Source organism: Canis lupus, chromosome 16 (genome assembly GCF_048164855.1).
Source record: "Canis lupus baileyi chromosome 16, mCanLup2.hap1, whole genome shotgun sequence".
In the NCBI taxonomy this organism is placed as follows: domain Eukaryota; kingdom Metazoa; phylum Chordata; class Mammalia; order Carnivora; family Canidae; genus Canis; species Canis lupus.
The window spans coordinates 25,578,292-25,598,734 of record NC_132853.1 but is presented as its reverse complement, the minus strand read 5'-3'; the positions used below and the strand labels follow the sequence as shown (position 1 = coordinate 25,598,734).

The window sequence follows — 20,443 nt, the reverse complement described above, 5'->3', positions numbered from 1 at the left end:
TGCTAAGTAAAAATGTCTTTCTACAGTTTTGAAAATACACACATATTAGGATAGAGCCCACTTATCCAGATGACCACTTAAGAACAGAAGAGATATGATATAGCACAATGTTTTATCTTCACTATTGTTTGTTAACAACAAAGCATCCTTATTTGTGCCATCAGTAGTATTTCAGTCATAGACCACTTGGAATTGAGAGAGACAAGAAAGACATGCAGAGAGAACAAGGATACTATTTCCATTAACACGAACTACAAGCCACAGCTATCTCTAGTGAGTTTTTATTCTATCCAAGATAATGTGCTAAGCTTTTTGGATGAACAATCTTATTTAATCTAACAATGATCCTGTAAAGCAGTTATTGTCAATTTCCCATTTCAAAGACAGGTAGACTTAAAAAGCCCAGGGAGGTCAAGTTATTTGCCTGAAATCACTCAGCAGTTAGTAGAAATGAAATCTAGAACTTCAAACTACAAAGGCCATGTTCTTAATCTGAAGTAAAAACTGCCTCAATTCATGATTTTAACTAGTAAGTTTGTTATTTTAAATTAAAATTTTCATAGAAACACGTGAAAAGATGCTTATCCCCAAATATCAACACTATATCCCTGATTCAGAGTCTCCTTAATTTGTGTTCCATGTCTCCTTAATTTAGTATCATCATTTTTATCATCCTAATAATCATCTATGTACCCTGATCTGAGATACAGTATCAAGCTATCAAGCAATGGAGAAAAATGACTTTGACCTGAAGTTCACAACACAGGGAAGTTATAGACATACAAGGAAACTTTACATGTAGTGACAGAAACAAAGAAAGTACTTTGGGCCACAACTCTACATTCTCTGTAATATCCCTGAGGAACCAGAAGACTTCATTTTAGATAATATTAGAATAGTTTTATATTTAAAAGTATATTGACAAAAAAAATAAATAAAAAAAAAATAAAAGTATATTGACATACTCATGGAAAGACTACTGGCACCTGGAGTATAGCCTTGGAAGGCAGTAAAGTGCCCAAGGGGGAAACCCCCCCACCCAAACAAAAAACAAAAAAACACCAGCTTCAAAACAGTCCTTGTAAATCTCAGCTCTGACCCAGACTTGACATCATGTAAGAGTGATTCTGATGTTCTTCATGTGGTCATAAAACACAAAGAAAGTATAGTAGAAAAGGCAAGGAACTGATGGTATAAAAGCAATGAAGGCAATTCAGTGTTTCTCATCTCTCTACTAAGTTCCACAAAATCATATGGCCAAAAGCCTCCTGTCATATGACAACAATAAGGAGAACAGATTCTAACTGTAGAGAGACAATCTATGGCATTCACCCATCTCCCTATGCCTCGGTCACTGGGTGGTTACCTTTAGTAAGACAGATTATGAGAGGATTTTTTTTCTTAAAAAGAGAAATTCAGTGATGATAAAAAGCCTATACACTATCAAAGCAAAAGAAAAGCTTTGACTTAAATAAAATGAGAATGTACATGGAAGATGGACAAATAGAGATAAAATTAAGAATTGAGCAGAAGGGCTCAACCATAGAGTTTGCCTGGTATTTTTCACTTTTCTGGAATAATAACTAAAAACTATTTTGCAGTCAGTAGAGCCTGAGACCTATGACACAGCAGAAATTATTATTTTTGTATCAGTTAAAAGAGTGGGTAAGAGCATTCCTTCCATTAATGGCAAAGAAGTGTAGATACACACATAAGCAACACTACCATAAAGTAGAGATTTTTGTTTTAACAAAATCCATATTTATGTGATTATATTTCCTACGGTTGAGAGCAGCTATAATTAATGGATTTCCCTTCTTCTCTTAATGCAGCCATTTGTCAATTCAAATACAGAATGTCCAATCAATTTTGATGTATTTAGTAAGCAATTTGTCAAATGGTGCTATAATCCAGTTAATATATTAATTCTTGTCATGGAGAGAGTTCTGACAACTACAGTTGACCCTTGAGGAAAATGAGGGTTAGGAGTGCCAAACCCCCCATAGTCAAAAATCCATGTATAACTTACGATTCCCCCAAAACTTACTACTAATTGCCTACTGGACTGAAAGGATTCCCAATGAACAGTCAACACATATTTTGTATATTATATGTACTATATACTGTATTCTTACAATAAAACAAGCTAGAAAAAATATTATTATGAAAATCACATGGAAGAAAAGATACATTTACAATACTGGGCTATTTAAAAAATTCACATATAACTACACCCATGCAGTTCAAACCCATGCTGTTCAAGGGTGAGCCATATGCGGTTTTCCATAACTGGTTTGGAGAGAAAAATCTGTACTGGTACTCAAAGATCATTCTTCAAAGATAACACTTCTATGACCCAATATCTGAGAGCATGCTATAGCACATTACTTAATAAGGAAAACTATTTTGCTGGAATAAAGATACTTGGGTTCCACTGGACAATGTAGCTTCTGATTCCTTGTAATGAGCTGCGATTCTTTGAATCCCTGTATATCTCATATGTTTTTAATAAAGTCAGCAAACCAATACATGTGACGTTAAATGCAAAATAAGAATGCTTCTAAGAGAGGAACAAGGCTTTACTAATGAAATATATTAATTTTAAACTTAAAAAGTACTTCTATAAACATTTTCCCCTATTCTAAAAATTTCTTCATATGAATTGCTAAGGAAGTAGTCTCGATCATTTATTTTTCCTATCCCAACATTCTTCAGGCAAATACTCCTACCAGTACTTAACACAGACACTGTACTGAGGGCACACTGTTAGTTACTGGTAGTCAGGCTTCTTGGAAGGCTGACTGTCACTTTACACAGTGTGGAGCCCTGGACATGACAGTTTTCTTGCTTTGAAAATAAATTTCATCCATTAATCACTATGCTATCTTCATCTTTTTCTAAGTCTATCTATGCTCCAGGAACTAGAGATAGAACAACTAGATGTGCCAGGCTTTCTGGTAGGGGGGCCAAGTTCATATCACAGAAGAAATATGGACTATAATGACCAAGAAAGGGTCAAATCCTTTCCCAAACTTTTCTTTTTTTCTTTCTTTTCTTCCTTTTTTTTTAAAGAGAGAACAAGCAAGCATGGGGTGGTGAGGGGCAGATGGAGAAGGAGAGAGAGAATCTTAAGCAGGCTCCATATTCAGCACAGAGCCCAATGTGGGACTCGATCTCATGACCCTGAGATCATGACCTTGATCGAAATCAAGAGTCGGATGCTTAACCAACTGAGCCACTCAGATGCCCCCTCCCCAACAAACTTTTTGTGGGGAGATTTAATCACTACCAGTTTGGGCAAAGCAGAGGACTAAAGACAGGTTATTAACATGTCACAGATAACCTCCATAGCACTTGGGCATATTTGGCAAACACTTTCCAAAGATGATGGCCCTCTCAAAGCACTACATCTAAATCCCTATATTTCTCTAACAAGAAATACAAAAGCAGAGATGAAGGCAAACCCTTTCTAGAAAACAAAACTAAAAAACACGGCAAGAAATTTTTTGGAATTACAAAAGAGAAAAGGAACATTATATTCATCTTCCAGACATTAGACTCCCTTAGCCCATTTATGAACCTGCAAGAGCAAAGGAAAAACTTGCCAAAACGATTTGGCACAAGGCTGTGTATTTTAAAACCTGCAATGTGTACCAAGCCTCCAGACTACTAGACGTCCCATTGTTTCATGTGTCTGCTGAGAAAGGTGCCCTATGTGTCAGAAAAGCACACTGAATATTTTTCAATGACCCAGGGGGCAAAGGTCACTTATTATAAATGGATAATGAGACCTAATGCAGTGCTCTGAGTATGGACAAAGAAAGGGTCTATCCATAGCCCCTGGTGGATTGGTCATTCAGGCTTTTATTTCCTCTCCACACTTAATGGAGTCAAACAATTGACAGAAATTCTATAGAGAAGGCTGAAACTGAGAGAAACAACTGTATTCTAACTCTGACAGACAGATACAAATAGCGACCCTGAAATGGCGCCAGAACTCCTGTTACCACTAACATAGCAGACAGCTGTAGCATTCCCCCTAAATTCCCATTTAGTCATTTGTTAGCAATTAACCTTACTGATGGAAGTGATGGCACATCAAACCACAAGCTCCTGCCAATATCAACCCATTACATTATCGCAGGTAAGCAGACACAGATCATTCTGTTCTAGCTCCTTATTTTTGAAGAAAAGGGCAGATACCCCTGTTCCCTCCATCCTATATTTCCACTACCCAAATGACAAAAGGCACACTCAAGGATATTAGTATCTGAATATATGAACCTTAAACTAGGTGCGATAGAATAAATGACATCAGAAACAGAGGTACTCATAGACTAGAGGCTTTATGGCCTATAGATTATTTCTCTTTATCAGAATCAATGTCTTATCCTAGTCAAATCCGCCAATCCAATGGTAATAAATAGTGACAGTTCAATGGAAAAGAATGTATAGAGACATTTAAAAATACAAAACAGTCCTTTATACAAACTTTCCTTTTGCTTCACTTCAATTTTAAGGACAATGAAGACAGGAAAGTGGACTGACCATGTAAACTATTTTTTCCCCAAATGGTAAATGCTAAAACAAATGACAGAAATGCCAAGATTTACTTCAGAATGGAGCATATAAGTCATTAGGTGGTAACAGAAAGGACTTCCAATGTTGAAACATCTCGAGGGTAAATCAGCAATGACAGAAAAACCCAATGAACTATTCCATAGATGTGAAGCTCTATGTAAAGATTTGCATATCAATAAGAATTATGTCTCCCACAGACACAAAAAGGAAGAAGGGAAAAGGGTAATCTTTTTTTTTAAAGATTTTATTTATTTATTCATGAGAGACACACAGGGAGAAGCAGAGAGACATAGGCAGAGGGAGAAGCAGGCTCCCTGTGGGAAGCCCAATGCAGGACTCGATCCCAAGACCCCAGGATCATGACCTGAGCCAAAGGCAGACGCTCAACCACTGAGCCAGCCAGGCGTCCTCGAAAAGGGTAATCTAATCCAAACTTTTCAATCCATCATTTATAAAGTTTGCAGATTGCTGATGGTGCTTTCAATTGAACTATTCAGCATCTTTTCATTGAAGAAAGGGTATTTAATTTCCCCAAGTTATACAACACATATAAGACTAAATTCGGGGTTAAATTATCTTAAACTTATAGTCTCTGGAAGAAAAACAGCATTCACTTCACTAAAATTATCTCTCTATGGAAGGACATGTTAGTTGATAAAATTAAGTATAAATAAGAGAAATAATCAAATATAATTCAACCTGAAGTGGTTTCTTAACTACCTCAGATATTCAGATCTGGATAGAGCAGTATGACACACCCAATGACCAACAATGGACTATAAATACTCTTTAAATAAGTCCTACATTACAAGTTTCCTCTACAAGAGAAAAATATTTCTTTCTTCTCCTTCCACCCTACCCACTCTTGGGCAAATATTTATTATGGACAATGCAAGGAAATATTGTTGAGTACCTCCATCATACTTGGTACATACCACAATAGCGATGCAATCCAGGATGTTAAGTTAAATCTAATGTGACATTCGAAAGAGAACAGCTCAGAAAAGTGCTGCATATTTAATTGCTTTTCCAGGGCACTGACAATGACCATGGTAGATAAGACCAATAATATTTTCCCTTTTTAATCAATACTTTCAAAATATATCACCATTGTATTGTAAAACCAAAAAAAAAAAAAAAACAACAGAATAGTAAAGTATTTTCAAATACTTTACTCTAAACTCAAAAGTGTGACTTTACAAGGAAAAATATTTGCTATTTCTATTCTCATGGTTATAGCTGGTAGGACAGCAGTACACAATTCAGTTGGGAATCAGGATCTCTAAAATCTAACCTTAAATATACTGTTGACTTGTGATTTTCATACTTCTATATGTAAGATAAATCTCAACACTAGCTTTAGGTACATCTACTTGATTATATACAAAGACTAAAATAAAAGCATTAGAGAAGTCTAAGAGATTAGTAAAGCAATAACATTTTTAAAAGCAGATATACCAATAGAGAGCCCAGCTACTCAAAAGAAACTCAGAACTGACTTAGTTCTCTTCAGCATAATAAAAACTAAGATTTTTGTCAAAGCAACACTAATACTTTAAAATTAGGTTCTGGTTGGAGTTTTTATTTATTTTTTTTTATTTTTTTATTTTTTTTTATTTTTTATTTATTTATTTATTTTTTTTGGAGTTTTTAGATTAAGAAAATAATCTGATTAATACTGCCTCCTTACATGTCATGCTGTCTAGGGTACCATGATGGAACCTTATCACTTCTTTTTATGCTCTCTGGGATATGATTATTTCATAGAAAGTGTATTTGAATTACCAATTACATACCAAAACAACTCAGAAGGGAGCTGAAATCTGTAAAAACACATGGAAGTTTGGGGGTTATTTTTTTAAAGCCTACTGAATACTACCAGGATATATATCACGTGCACCAAAACAGAAGCCACTCTGCAATCACCAATTCTCTGTCCTACTCTAGGCAACACAGTTCTCTTAATATTGCAATGAATGGCATAACCTATTGCCCAAGTCACCCTTTCCTCCTCACTTTTCTTCAGTCATCTCACGCAGTCCCAAATCCTATAGATGCAACCTCCTCAGCCATGTCTCTTCATCTCTATTAATAACTTCTTCCTTCTTTGAATTTCTATTACCAATTAATTCAAGCTACTAGCATAGTATGTATCACAATGTGTTATATGGATACTCACATATATGTTTCTTATTTGTATTTATGATAGAGATAGAAGTAAAAAGAGCCAAAAGTAAAACTGCAGAACTGGTGAAATGCAAGATTAAGATAATACATAGGATTAAAGCACCTTAAGTTTAAAAAATAATTATGATCCTACATTTCCACTACCAGCCATATAAGAGAGACTAGATTTACATTATCTCCTAAAATAACTAAATTAGGCCTAAGCAAAAGGCTATTTTGAACCCTCCATAATAAAGCTTAAGAATAAGCATTGAAAGAATCAAATTTATTCCAAGTAATATGAATGCATCCTAGGAATAAAGAACAATTCACCACTTCACAACATGAAACTGAAAATGCCCAGCATCCTACCAAAAATCATTAGGGACATAAAGAAGCAGGAAAACACAACCCAGACCTAGGAGAAAAATCAATCAATAGAAAAACCTCCAAGAAACATCATAGTGGTAAAAGTAATTAGAACATAGGGATTCTAAAACAGCTATTATAAAATAAATGTTCCATATGTTCAAACACATACATGGCAAGGAAAGAAATGAAAGATATAAAAAAGATCCAAATATGACTTCTAGAGATGAAAAACATGATATCTAAAATGAAAAAAACACGTTGAACAAAACCAACAGATGATTAGGCAGAGTAGAGTAGAAGACTTGATTTATTTAAGTATGTAGAAATATAAATTATACAAAATCAGAGAGAGAAAATAATTTTAAAAACTGAACAGAAATTCAGTAAGCTAGGAAAATATCAGATGGTCAACATACATACAATTGGAGTCACAAAAGGAGAGAGGAAGATTTGAACAAATAACTGCATAAAAATGTTCAAATTTCATGAAAACTATAAATTCACAAATCCAAGAATCCTACAAACTGCAAGCAGAAGAAAACCACCCCATGACATTATGCTTTAATTGATTTTTTGTTTTTCTATATTATTTCTATTTTTTCTATTGTTTATATGTTTTCTATTTCACTGATTTCCACTCCGATCTCTATCCTTTCCTTTCTTTTGGTTTAATATGCTCTTCTTTTTCTAGTGTCTGAATGTGGAAGCTGAGGCCATTGCTTTCAGAACATTAGGCACTATTTAGTCCTATAAAATTGCTCTTGAATACTGAGACAGTACTATCCCACATGTTTTTCTATTTTTCTTTAAAGTTTGTATTTTGAAATGATTATAAATTCATGAAACAGGGATCCCTGGGTGGCGCAGCGGTTTGGCGCCTGCCTTTGGCCCAGGGCGCGATCTTGGAGACCCGGGATCAAATCCCATGTCGGGCTCCCGGTGCATGGAGCCTGCTTCTCCCTCTCCCTCTGCCTGTGTCTCTGCCTCTCTCTCTCTCTGTGACTATCATAAATAAATTAAAAAATTAAAAAAAAAAAAGATTCATGAAACATTGCAAAATAGTATAATGCAGTCTTGTATAGCCTTAACCTAGTTTCAGAACCAGGAAATCATCACTGGTACAATCCACAGACTTTATTCATCAGTTTTATATATACAATTTTACATATATTCATTTTGTATGAGGGTATGTGCATTGTTTGTGTGCTTGTATAGAGTTCTATCCAATTTCGTCACATGTTTATTTGTGGAACCTCTAATATAATCAAGATACAGAGCTATGTCATCACCACAAAGATCTACCTAACCCTTCATAGTCACAGCCAACCCTTCCCTTCTAATTCTGTCTCTAAGCCCTGGTTAACACTAATCTGTTATTCATCTCTATAATTTTGTCATTTTGAGAATGTTAAATAAATGGAACCCTTTCTTCTCATGGTACTTTTAAGACTTATCATAAGCAAACTTTTGAGATTGGCTTTTTCACTTGGCAAAATATTTTCGAGACTCATCCAATTTGTTCCACATATTTATACTTCAATCCACTTTTTTTTTCCTGAATAGTATTCTAAGATATGGATCTGTTCTGTTGTCATTTTCATTCAGTTCAAAATAATTTCTAATTTCCCTTTTGATTTCCTCTGTGAACCATGTATTATTTAAAAGTATGTTGTTTAGTTTCCAAATATTTGTGGATTTTCCAGGGATCTGTTATTCATTTCTTATTTAATTCTACTGTGGTCAGAGAATATATACTTTGAATGACTTGAAAGCTTTTCAATTATTCAGAATTGTTTGATGGCCCACAAGATGGCCTATCCTGGTCACTGTTTGCTGTACACTTGAAAAGAATGTGTATCCTCCTTTGTTGGGTAGGATATTCCATAAAGTCTGATATTAATGTAACTCAGGGTTTAAGTATGTTTCACCTAAGAAGCAATATAGTTGGGGCTTTTTATCCAATTTGACAATCTTTGATTTTTTTATTAGGATGTTTAGACCATTTATAACTAATGTGAGTACTGATATGCTCAGGGTTACATCTTGCTTGTTTCCCTTTTATTTTCTTTCTTGGTCTAGGTTTCATTATATACATCACATACATTTCATTATACATATCACAGTTTACCTTCAAGTGATGTGATACCACTCACATATATTTTAAAAACCTTTTAATAGTTCCATTTCCCATACTCCTGGACTTAACACTACTGTTGTCATACATTATATACACACACACACAAAATATATACATATACACACACATATGTGTGTATATACATCCATGTGTATTTTAAAGACTTCAATACATAGATACTGTTTTTGCATTAACAGTAAGTTTTATTTTATTTATTTATTTATTTACTTATTTATTTATTTTGGAGAGAGAGAGAGAGGGAAAGTGGAAGGGAGTGGGAGGGTGTGGGAGGGGGGAGAGAGAGAGAGAGAGAGACAATGAATGTTGGAGAGAGGCAGAGAGAGAGGGAGAAAATCTTAAGCAGACTCCATAGCCAGCTGGGAGCCCTATGTGGGGCTCGATCCCATGACCCTGAGATCATGACCTGAACCAAAACCAAAAGTCAGCTGCTTAACCCACTGAGCCACCCAGGTGCCCCAACAGTAAATTTTATTTTATAGAGACATAAACCATTACCCAAACCCCCCACATACTGTATATATTAACCATTTTCAGTCTTCTTTATTCCTTTCCATCTGGTATTCTTTTTCTTCTGCTTCAAGGACTTAACATGCCATATAAAGCACATCTACTGCTAATCATTTAAAAAAAATTTTGTATATCTGAAAAAAAGTTCTCTCAATTTTTTTTGGGGGGGGGACATAGAATTCTAGATTAATAGTTGCTTCCTTTCAGTACTTAAATCTGTCATTCTTACCATTTTTGCCTTGGTGTGTGTGTGTGTGTGTGTGTGTGTGTGTGTGTGTGTATATATATATATATATATATATATTTTACTTCTAGCTGCTTTTAAGATTTTTCTCTTTTTAAATAATTTTCAGCAATTTGATTATAATGTACTTTGGTACGGTTTTCTTCAAGTTTCTTGTGCTCAAGACTTATTCAACTTCATGGATCTGTGAGTTAATAGTTGGCATCAGATTTGGACGTTTTCTGGCTATTTCTCTTGTCATACCACCCCCTTCCCTCTATCAGGGACTCTGATTTCAAGTATAGGTTATCCCACAGCTCAGTGAAGCTATTTCAAATATTATACTGGTTTCTTCTGTGTTTCACTTTGGAAAATTTCTCTTAGTTTATGTCAAGTTCACTAACATTTTCTTCATCAATTTCTAGTTTATCCTCAATCTTATCCAGTGCAGCTTTCATATTTAGGCTTTCTTATTTAGAACTTTGATTTGAATCTTTCAAATTTCCCATGTCTCCACTTAACTTTTCAAATACATGAAATACAGTTACAATAACCGTTTTAGAGTCACTATTTCTGACCCTGTGTGAGCTCTAGGCTCTGTGCCCTCTAGGACTCTCTGATGGTTCTTTCCTTGGCTTCCAGCAGTTTCCTACAAGCACCAGTACTGGGCTGAATACTTGAGGAGGACCCTCTGCACATCTTCAGAGTTCACATTCTATGCAGATCCATTCTCTCTGATGGCCTATCCAGCAAATTCTAGGTTAGGAGTTAACAAATAGTAAAATAGAGCTTGTGGATCATGATTACTCAAATCTGTGGTTATAATTTTAAAGCAGCCATAGACAATATATAAATGAAATGGTGTGGTTGTTGGAGTAAAACTTCATTTACAATAATAGTTCATAATAGTTTGCTGATAGATGCTCTTCCATGGTCTTACTGGACTGCTCCATTCCCCTTGTATTCATTCCACTTGGAAACCCACCCCCCTCCATTGCAGCACAGCCCACAAACTCTTTCAGAGCAATAAATGGAGACAGTGGTAAGGTTTGCCTCATTTGTTTCTGATGTCCCGGGAATCAATGTCCTTCATTCCCTGCTGTTAGTAAAACAGTTGTTTTATATATTCTCTTTTTTGTTGTTATTTCAGGCGGAATGGTAAATCTCAAATGAAGCCTCAAGAAATACCCAATAAAGAACATTATTTTCACACACAAAAGATTCTAAATCCAACTGAAATATATAGATCTGAAACATATAGGTTTTAACCATCTTTTGTGTTTTTCATTCCTTTTCATAATGGTGTCAAAGCTTCTCCCCACCTTTCCTATAATGCTTTTAAAGGTAGAAGAAAACAATTATATCCCCAGTAAAACAGAGAGGTTCTATGGATTCTGATCACCTTTCTATTGTGTATCAAAGCTATGTTTCTGCTGAATGATCTCTTGTTATCATTTAACAAAAAAAAAAAAAAAAAAAAAAAAAACCTCAATAAGCTTAGAAAGGAACTTCTCACATACCCAGGGATCACCTCAGAAAGAAGTTCAAAGTCTGACCTTCCCCCAACAAAGCTAATGTTAGCAACATAAAAATAATGCTGATGCCAAATTACCTGAAAGAAAAGGAGGAAATGTGATTTTCCCCCTAAATAAAACTTTCACCAAATGCCTGGGTGGCTCAGCAATTGAGCATCTGCCTTTGGCTCAGAGCATGATCCTGGATTCCCGAGATTGAGTTCCACATCGGGCTCCTTGCATGGAGCCTGCTTCTCCTCCCTCTACCTGTGTCTCTGCCTCTCTTCCTGTGTCTCTCCTGAATAAATAAATAAAATCTTTAAAAAAGAAAAAAACACAAAGCTTTCCCAAGTCAACTCAGTAAGCTCTATCTTTAATTTACAATTTGGGAAACTCTGAAGCAGACTAAAGAAAAAGTTATTGTCTATTTTGAGATGATATTCAAAGCCAGATGATATTTGTTAGTCTCTTCTAATGTTTATCTTTGTTTCTGGCACAGAAAATACTGAAATAAAGGGCCTATTTTAGAAAAGGTAATTACAGTATGTAATTTTTTTCAAAGGAAAAAATAGTGTTAACACAAAAATTACTAATCTCCTCTGCTATAATCTTTTTATACACTATTCCTGAGAGTTCTTATGACCAAAGCAAAATTTTTTTTTGATACTAGATTCTTGACTTTTACCTTTACTGAGCTATACAGATTAGATTACCATCTACGCATTCACTTTATACATTTAAATCAATCTACTCAAACTGCATGAATTTGCTGATACTGGACTCCTGTTTTACTTACTCAAAATGGCAATTTCCTATAGTTCAACCCAATAATGAGGAAGACATCTCTGCCTCCACAGAATGCTCCAAGGAGCATTCTATTACAATTCGATATCTGATAGATCAAAATTCCTTAATTTTCTATCATTCCCATTCAATTAATATAGGTGAGAAAGGGGACTACAGTTAAGAACACAAAATCTGGGGTACCTAGGTGGCTCAGTTGGTTAAGAATCCTACTCTTGATTCTAGTTCAGGTCATGATTTCAGGGTCATGAGATCATAGCCTCATCTGAGGCTCCCTGCTAGGTATGGAGCCTGCTTTAAATTTTCTGTCTCCTTCTCCCACTGCCCCTTCTTCCTCTGCCCCTCATGCTCTCTAAAAAAGAAAAGAAAAATTAAAAATGTAAATTTAAAAAACCTCACAAAATTTGGAGTTTCTACTTCCTTCACTTTAAAGTTAGGTGAGAAGTCTTTAGTGGTTCAGACAGGTTTCTCTTCCCTTCCCCCATCAGTCACCCTTTTGCCACATTTGCAGAGCTCTGTTTATCAACTAGCAGTGTATTTATTATGATTACAGGCTGGAAGGGGAGTGGGGATTCCTTGCTAAACATCCTGCTCTCCTACTCTCTTCTCCCTGAGACAAAGTCTCTTTCCCATTTCCATTTACATCATGCTTTGTCTACTATTATTAAAATTTCCGGAGTTTGTACAAGTCTACTTCATTTGATCCACAGATCCAAATACAACCAAAAAAAAAAAAAAAACAATGCTTGCGACCTCTGACAAGTTTGCATTAGAGTTTTACTCCAAATGGTTATACCTGAAAATACTTTCAGTAATATATTTATCAATTCTTTAAGCAGAGAAATAAGAGGTGATTTTCAATATAATTAAATCAAAAAGCTTCCCAGCATCAAGTATGGTATACTTTTGTTTTAAGAGGTCACATCTTTTCAAATGGTTTCAGTAAGAAGAACTGGAGAGAAAGCAAGAAGGTAATAAGATTGTCTTCTTAATGAGGGTCTAACTTGCATAAAGGACTCAACAGATGGGCAGGTAAAAACATTCTCTCTAAACTGGCTCCAGCATTGCTTTTACCAATTGTATTTCAAGCTTTTATTTCTCTGACGCAGATGTCCATCTTTTGCATATTTAATTGCTTCAGTCCCGTAATATATGGCATGTCCAAGACTCCCAATCAAATAGTCTTTCTTTATGTAAGAAAACAGGGACTTCAAAATCAGGCTAATTCTGTGTCTCTACCATCAATGTAAAGAAGTAATGTAATAATTATTACAAAATTACCTACTTCTTAGGTGTTTTTTTTTTAAACTATTAAATTATCTCAGTGACATTTCACAAAATGAAAGAAAACAAATATATTACATCCATCACTTACATAGTAGATACTACAACATGACGAGATCACATAGTCAGAATAGGTATTCCATTATTAAGTCTCTGAAGTCTATTATTTGAAAATCAATACTTTTGAGATAAGAAAAAAGATGTAGAATAATACTTAAACTGTTTTACAGGGAGTTTTTTCTTTTTTTTTTTAGTTTAAATGTAAGTTATTTAACAATATACTATATTATTAGTTTGGGTTCTTTTTTTACAGTTACATAACTTTAGCATCCCTTCATTGACTGTAACAATACCGTTATAAAGAGCAAGTATTGCTATTAATATTTTATATTTATCAAATTATTGAGAGGTGATTTGGAAAGGGAACTCAGACCTTTTTATCCTTGTCCTAATGCTAGCTAGTCCACTTGGAATGGTCTAACTTGAAACATATTTATATGACATATTTTAATTAGAAACCATAGAATCATCAGTGACTCCTTTCTTTCAAATTATCTCTAATTCCTTTCTATTCCATCTCTGCAACATCTCACAGGTTTGCCCTGTCTCCTCTGTAATACAGACTTCATTAAAGCCCTCTCATCTTTCCCTAGGATCATCAAGTGTCCACACCCCTCCCCTGATACCACTCCCCTCCTTTGAACCTACCATTACAACAACACTACCAGAATGATCTTTCTAAAATGAAGTTCTGATGGTGTCACTCCAATGCCTGAAAACATTTGGTGGCTTGCTACTGCCTAGAGGGGTGATTCTTTTTTTTTTTTTTTTTTTTAGAGGGGTGATTCTTAAACTGTGCACCTGGGGACCTCTGTAATTCTAAAAATTAGAGAAAGGTGTTTAGAGTTGCTAAAATCAAGTAATGCCAATCAGCTTAATTTGCTGGAACACAAATATTAAGGGACAGAGCTGCATTTCATTTTTGCCTCTTTGTCTTATATATCTGGGATTTGCTATTGTTTGCCTACTGAACACAATAAATCACAAGATATCAAAATAACAAAACAAAGCAAACCAAAATTAATTCTGATTCAACTCTACTTAACAACTAGTTATTTTCATCCGCGTTGAGAGGTACGGGGAAAGCATTCTTATGATTTTAATTTGATATTATATAAATGTCATTTTTTTCTAATTCAAATGATAAGAATTAAATATATGCTTTAATAACCTAGAACCAGGGGGCACCTGGGTAGCTTGATGGTTGGGCATCTGCCTTCGGCTCAGGTCGTGATCCTGGGGTCCTGGGATTGAGTCCTATATCTGGCTCCCTAGTGGGAGCCTGCTTCTCCCTTTGCCTATGTCTCTGCCTCTCTCTGTGTGTCTCTCATAAAAAAAAGAAAAAAAAAAAAACAAAAAAAACAAAAAAACTAAAACCTAACTTTTACTGCTTCTTGAACCCAAAACGACTTACATATACCCCACTATAAGGGCTTTAGCAACTAAAGTTTTGCACTCATAGTTCATTTTACTTTTTTATTAAATGCTCAAATTAGTGAACTGAGAACAGAAGCAACATGCTATTCATGTTTAAATCACAAGTGCCTGACACATAGAAGTCACTCAGTAAATACATGCTGGAGAATCAATTTTATAAGAAAACAAGACTGCCAACTATGAGTTACAATTATGAAGTTTCAGAAATTTCAAGCAAAGTCAGTAAATTTTGTTTCAAGTATATGTAACATATTATAAACATAAAATAAAATAGTTTTAGAACTATTTTACTTCATGCTGCATAAAACAGCCAGGCAAGATAGTAAGTTCAATACAACAAAACTCCATTAAAAGCATGTCAATGTTGATTTTTAAGAAGTTTCTTAAAAACATACAGCACTCACAGCCTTCAAGTTAAATTAAGGATCCAGCCAATCCTACAAAATTAAATTATAATTGTAAAGAATTTTTAATTCTATGATCATAAACTGGATAATAAATATTAAATTGTCTTTCCATGCCTCCCCTACAAAATAAGCTGTTTCTAGCTCAGTGTCATGTTCTCCTCAGGGTTTAGATATGAAAGTAAACCCCAATGGAGTTGCAATCATTACTTCATTGTTCCAAATAAAATCTACAAAAAGAAAAACTTGCTGATACTTTTCACAGTGAAATGTGCTTATTCTTTTTCAAGATACCAAGTTTTATGAAGTTTATTATATCCTAGTATCCTCATTTAAAAAACAAAAACTTTCGAGACCACCAGATATACCCTCATGAACTTACATAATTGCAGGAGTATATCTCATGGCCAAGGAATATGAACAGCCAGACGCATACTTAATATGCACTAAGGCTTCTGGTTTACATTCATATTACATATCTTACTTGCCTCAATCTGATTATTTATGGCCTATGGCCTCTGGATCCATGGTGATATGCACGGCTGCGTTAAAAGTCAGCATTTTAAGAGGAAATCTCAAAACACTGTATAGAAGGTAAAAACAATGAGAACTACTTACAGCCAGCAAGCAGGAACTGATAATACTGGACTGCATCTGCAGCGAGGAGCAGAGGGTGGTTTGCATTAAATGGTGGTTGCAATTCATTCCATTGAGGAGTTCTAAGGAAATGGCAGAAGAATATTAATATTTAAGCTTAATAGATGGGATGTAAATCACTATTACTGTCACCACTTATAGACACTGATACTAAACTCACACTATCTTTGTAATCATTAAAGTGAACTTGTTGGGAGTGTTGAAACCTGAAATATGAGGCCATTTGCTTAAAAAGAATAAAAAGGTGGCAGTGAGTCATACGATTACATAGAGCTGATATTAAACAGCAGAAGACCTTCCAAGAGGATAGACAACACATTCAAAGCACTACATGGAGAGGAAGTGTGGAATTCACATGTCATGACTAAGTAGCTCTAATTTTACCTACTTTTGGACAACTGTTGGAGCTCGCTATTCTCAGAATGTGCTTATTTTAAAATAAAATAAAGCAGGGAAAAGTGGTTTAAAAAAACCCCACACAGTTAAATGAATGGCTGACTTATAATAGACCTAATTAGTATCTGAGTTCCAAAATAAGCCATTTATTTCAACAATGATGGTGCAGTAATTTTAATTAGATCTGCCTGCTCCTAAATAGCTTGATAAATAAGATATTGATCAGATCAATCTAGACTAGTAAAGTAGTAGTAAAGAATGCTGGAGCCTCCAAAAATCAATATAAGAATATTTTAAAATGTCAAAAGGAGAGGGATCATTTTAATATCCATTTTTGTCTCTTTCCTTCCATACTTGTCAGGATGAATTTTTTCCTGCCTCTTCTGTACCACTGTACACTGTATCAAACAGGTTTTATTCCAGAATTTAATTTCTCCTTCTTTATACTTGCTTATAAAGATTCTAATGATCATGTACTTTTGAGAAGGTCTCTGATTCTTAAAAACATTTCTACAATGTTTAGCCATCATATATTGGGGAATCATCTTAAAGGAAATCTTTTAACCTATTTATATTAGTTTCCAGTCCCCTTAATGGCCATTCCAATGTACTTTTTATTTTCAGTAAACATGAGACTGGAAATAGAGGAAGCACTAAAGCTCTATATGTGGGATAGAAAAAAAACCCAAGTTCTAGAAAATGTAATACAAAGATGCAAGGACAAAGTAGTTCAAAAGGAGGCATATGGCAACTGAAAACATATGATCACACAAAAATACAAAGATGCAAGGACAAAGTAATTCAAAAGGAGGCATATGGCAACTGAAAAAATGATCACACAAAAATTTGTACATGAATGTTCTTAGGATAATCATGACAGCTAAAAAGTGGAAATGGGGATCCCTGGGTGGCGAAGCGATTTGGCGCCTGCCTTTGGCCCAGGGCGCGATCCTGGAGACCCGGGATCGAATCCCACGTCGGGCTCCCGGTGCATGGAGCCTGCTTCTCCCTCTGCCTGTGTCTCTGCCTCTCTCTCTCTCTCTCTGTGACTATCATAAATAATAAATAAAAATTAAAAAAAAATAAAAAGTGGAAATGTCATCAGCTGGATAAATGAAATGGATAAACAAATAGACACAAAATGTGGTATATTCATGCAGTGGACTATTATTTGGCCAAAAAAAAAGAATGAAGTTCGGATACATGTTATAACATGGATGGACCTTGAAAACATTACGCTAAATGAAGAAAGTCAGATGCAAAAGGTCACATTTTGCATGATTCCACTTATACAGAATGTTCTTAGTAGCAAATCCAAAAAGAAAGTAAATTGTGCGGGATCCCTGGGTGACGCAGCGGTTTGGTGCCTGCCTTTGGCCCAGGGATCCAATCCTGGATACCCGGGATCGAATCCCACATTGGGCTCCCGGTGCATGGAGCCTGCTTCTCCCTCTGCCTGTGTCTCTGCCTCTCTCTCTCTCTCTCTCTCTCTCTCTGTGACTATCATAAATAAATAAAAATTTTAAAAAATATTAAAAAAAAAGAAAGTAAATTGTGGTTGCCTAAGGCTGAAAGGTTTGGTGAAAAAGGAGAGAGTTGCTAACAGGTATAGAGTTTCTTTTGGGGGTGATGAAAATTGCCTGTGGTGATGGGTACAGAACTTACTGAAAATTCACTTAAATGGGTGAACTATATTACATATAAATTATATCTCAAAAAAGGAATTACTGATATATGCAACAACAGGGATGGATCACAAGAACTTTGCTGGGTGGAAAGAAGCAAGACAAAAAAAAAGTATATACACTATGATTCCATTTATATACAATTCTAGAAACTATAAACTAATCTCTAATGACAGAGAGCACTGGTTGCCATGAGCTCAGCAGGTAAGGTAGGGATAAAGAGGGACAGGAGGGAGAGACCACAAAGAGGCACAAGAAAACATTTGGGTGTGACAGATATATTCATAATGTTAATTATAGTGATGATTTCCCAACTGCATACATGTCAATCTTTATCAAATTGTACATTTTTAATATTTTACACCTCAATAGAGCTACTAAAAACAATGGAAGGAGTTACTACCTAACCAGAGTCCAGCTGGCTCGAGGTGATGTCATCACTTCCAGTGGGGTGTCATCACTAATCTTGGGGGCAGTGCTGAGGGGTCGCGGCTCCATCATGTGCTCCACTAAGGTCCCATAGCAGCTAATAATGTAGAGAGATTCAACTACAACTTGTTTGGACTGATCTACAAACAGAAAAACAGACGCTGATTGTGTGATGATGGCAAAAAAGGGACACAGAATAATTTTTACAAGTTACTGACCTTTCAGTCTGTTTCTGAGGCTGTTGAGAGAAAATACGGCAGGAGATTTTTCACGAGGTGCCTCTCCTGCCTAAAGACTGCTTCTTAGAAGTAGATGCTCATGAATATGAGAATCTCTGTGCTATCAAAATATTTTTAAATCTTAAGCTATTTATTTCAAGAATGATGAAAATAAACTCAAAATTCTAATACAGTAAAACAGTATTTCACAGCCTTTTGTATTTTTCTGCAATGTAATTTGTTCCACATTAAACAAAATGATATCAGGTGGGATAGGGAAAGACTGCCTGGAGAGGAACACTGTATGAACTAAGATTTAGTTACACAGGATGTACCAACTTAACTGCATGAGAGGCTCTCTGTATGCCTCAATCAGCCTAACTGCTCTACTTTCTCTTGGAAAACTTTCTCTCTTTTTTTTTTTTTAAAGATTTATTTATTTATTTGAGGGGGGAGAGGTACAGAGGGAGAGGTTGGGAGAGAATATCCAGCAGACTCCTGGCTGAGCAAGGATTCCCAATGCGGGTCTTGATCTAACAACCCTGAGATTATGACCTAAACCAAAATCAGGAGTCAGACACTTAATTGACTGAGCTACCCAGGCTCCCCAAACTTTGTCTTTAAAATCTAGATTAAAACAAATAAATAAAAAAGCACGTCCTCCTCCCCAAAATCCTCTTTCTGCCTTCCTCTTCATGGGATTACTGGCCTCTATGGTAAATGAAGACCACTCATACTTTAAGGTCAGGTGCTGAATATGGATCTAATCAAATGACTTTATAAGGAGTACACATGTCTTCACTACGAAAACAGGTTTAGTCCTCTATCTTGGGTTTTACAGTAAACCTAGGAGCATATAAAATCGCTCATGAATGCTGGGTGGGTCACCTTATCTCCATGCCAGTGGAATCAATTACAGCTGATTTGAGAAAATGGCTAACGACCAGTCAGTGGGACATAAAGGAGTAGTAAGTTAAAAGGGTAATTAGAAGAGAACGGAGAAGCATTTGAAATCGAGCTTCACAGAGGGTTTTAACTAGTAACAAAAAGTCATTTTGATAGCATCATTAAAACTAAGGAGGTAACAAAAAAATAAAGATGGGATAAGAAAATGGAAGGCCTGCATACTTTACTGTATCCTCTCCCACTTAGGCAAAGAACCTGCTGTGCCTGAGATCTTATTTCCAAGGAAAGGGTCACAGAAAGGCGATAACAAGGGAGAGGGCTGATGTTTGACTGCCAATACTAAGCGTAAAGCAGGGCCATTTTGCCAAGAACAATACAGCCTGTGGAGCTGGGCAGAGAAGTGCTTCGCTAACAACTCAGTTTGTGACCTACTTTAATAGTGCTTGAAATAATAAGGGCAAAATTCTAATATTCAAAATTAAATACCTGGTCCACGAATGTAGGTACTCTTCTACACACTATAAGGAGTAACATACTAAAGCAGTAATTATGTAAAAAAATTTAGGTATTGATCTTGATGATCGAAGCAGGGATTTAAAAACCACAACTGGCACCTGTGTGGCTCAGTGGTTGAGTGTCTGC

At 35.5% G+C, this 20,443-nt stretch overlaps 1 protein-coding gene across 13 annotated transcripts in view; it reads right to left on the bottom strand.

The window, feature by feature from the left end:
• BCAS3 (BCAS3 microtubule associated cell migration factor) overlaps positions 1-20,443 on the bottom strand; it is a 592,168-nt gene that overhangs the window by 283,941 nt on the left and 287,784 nt on the right. For all 13 annotated transcript variants that reach the window (XR_012008696.1, XR_012008698.1, XR_012008697.1 and 10 more), the window contains 2 exons: positions 18,652-18,817; positions 16,129-16,229 (listed from right to left, as the gene is read on the bottom strand). Coding sequence is in view for 10 of the 13 variants with exons in the window: in XM_072779640.1 (XP_072635741.1) it covers positions 16,129-16,229; positions 18,652-18,817 (267 nt within the window). In the remaining 3 variants the exon portion in view is untranslated. The remainder of the gene's footprint in view (positions 1-16,128; positions 16,230-18,651; positions 18,818-20,443) is intronic.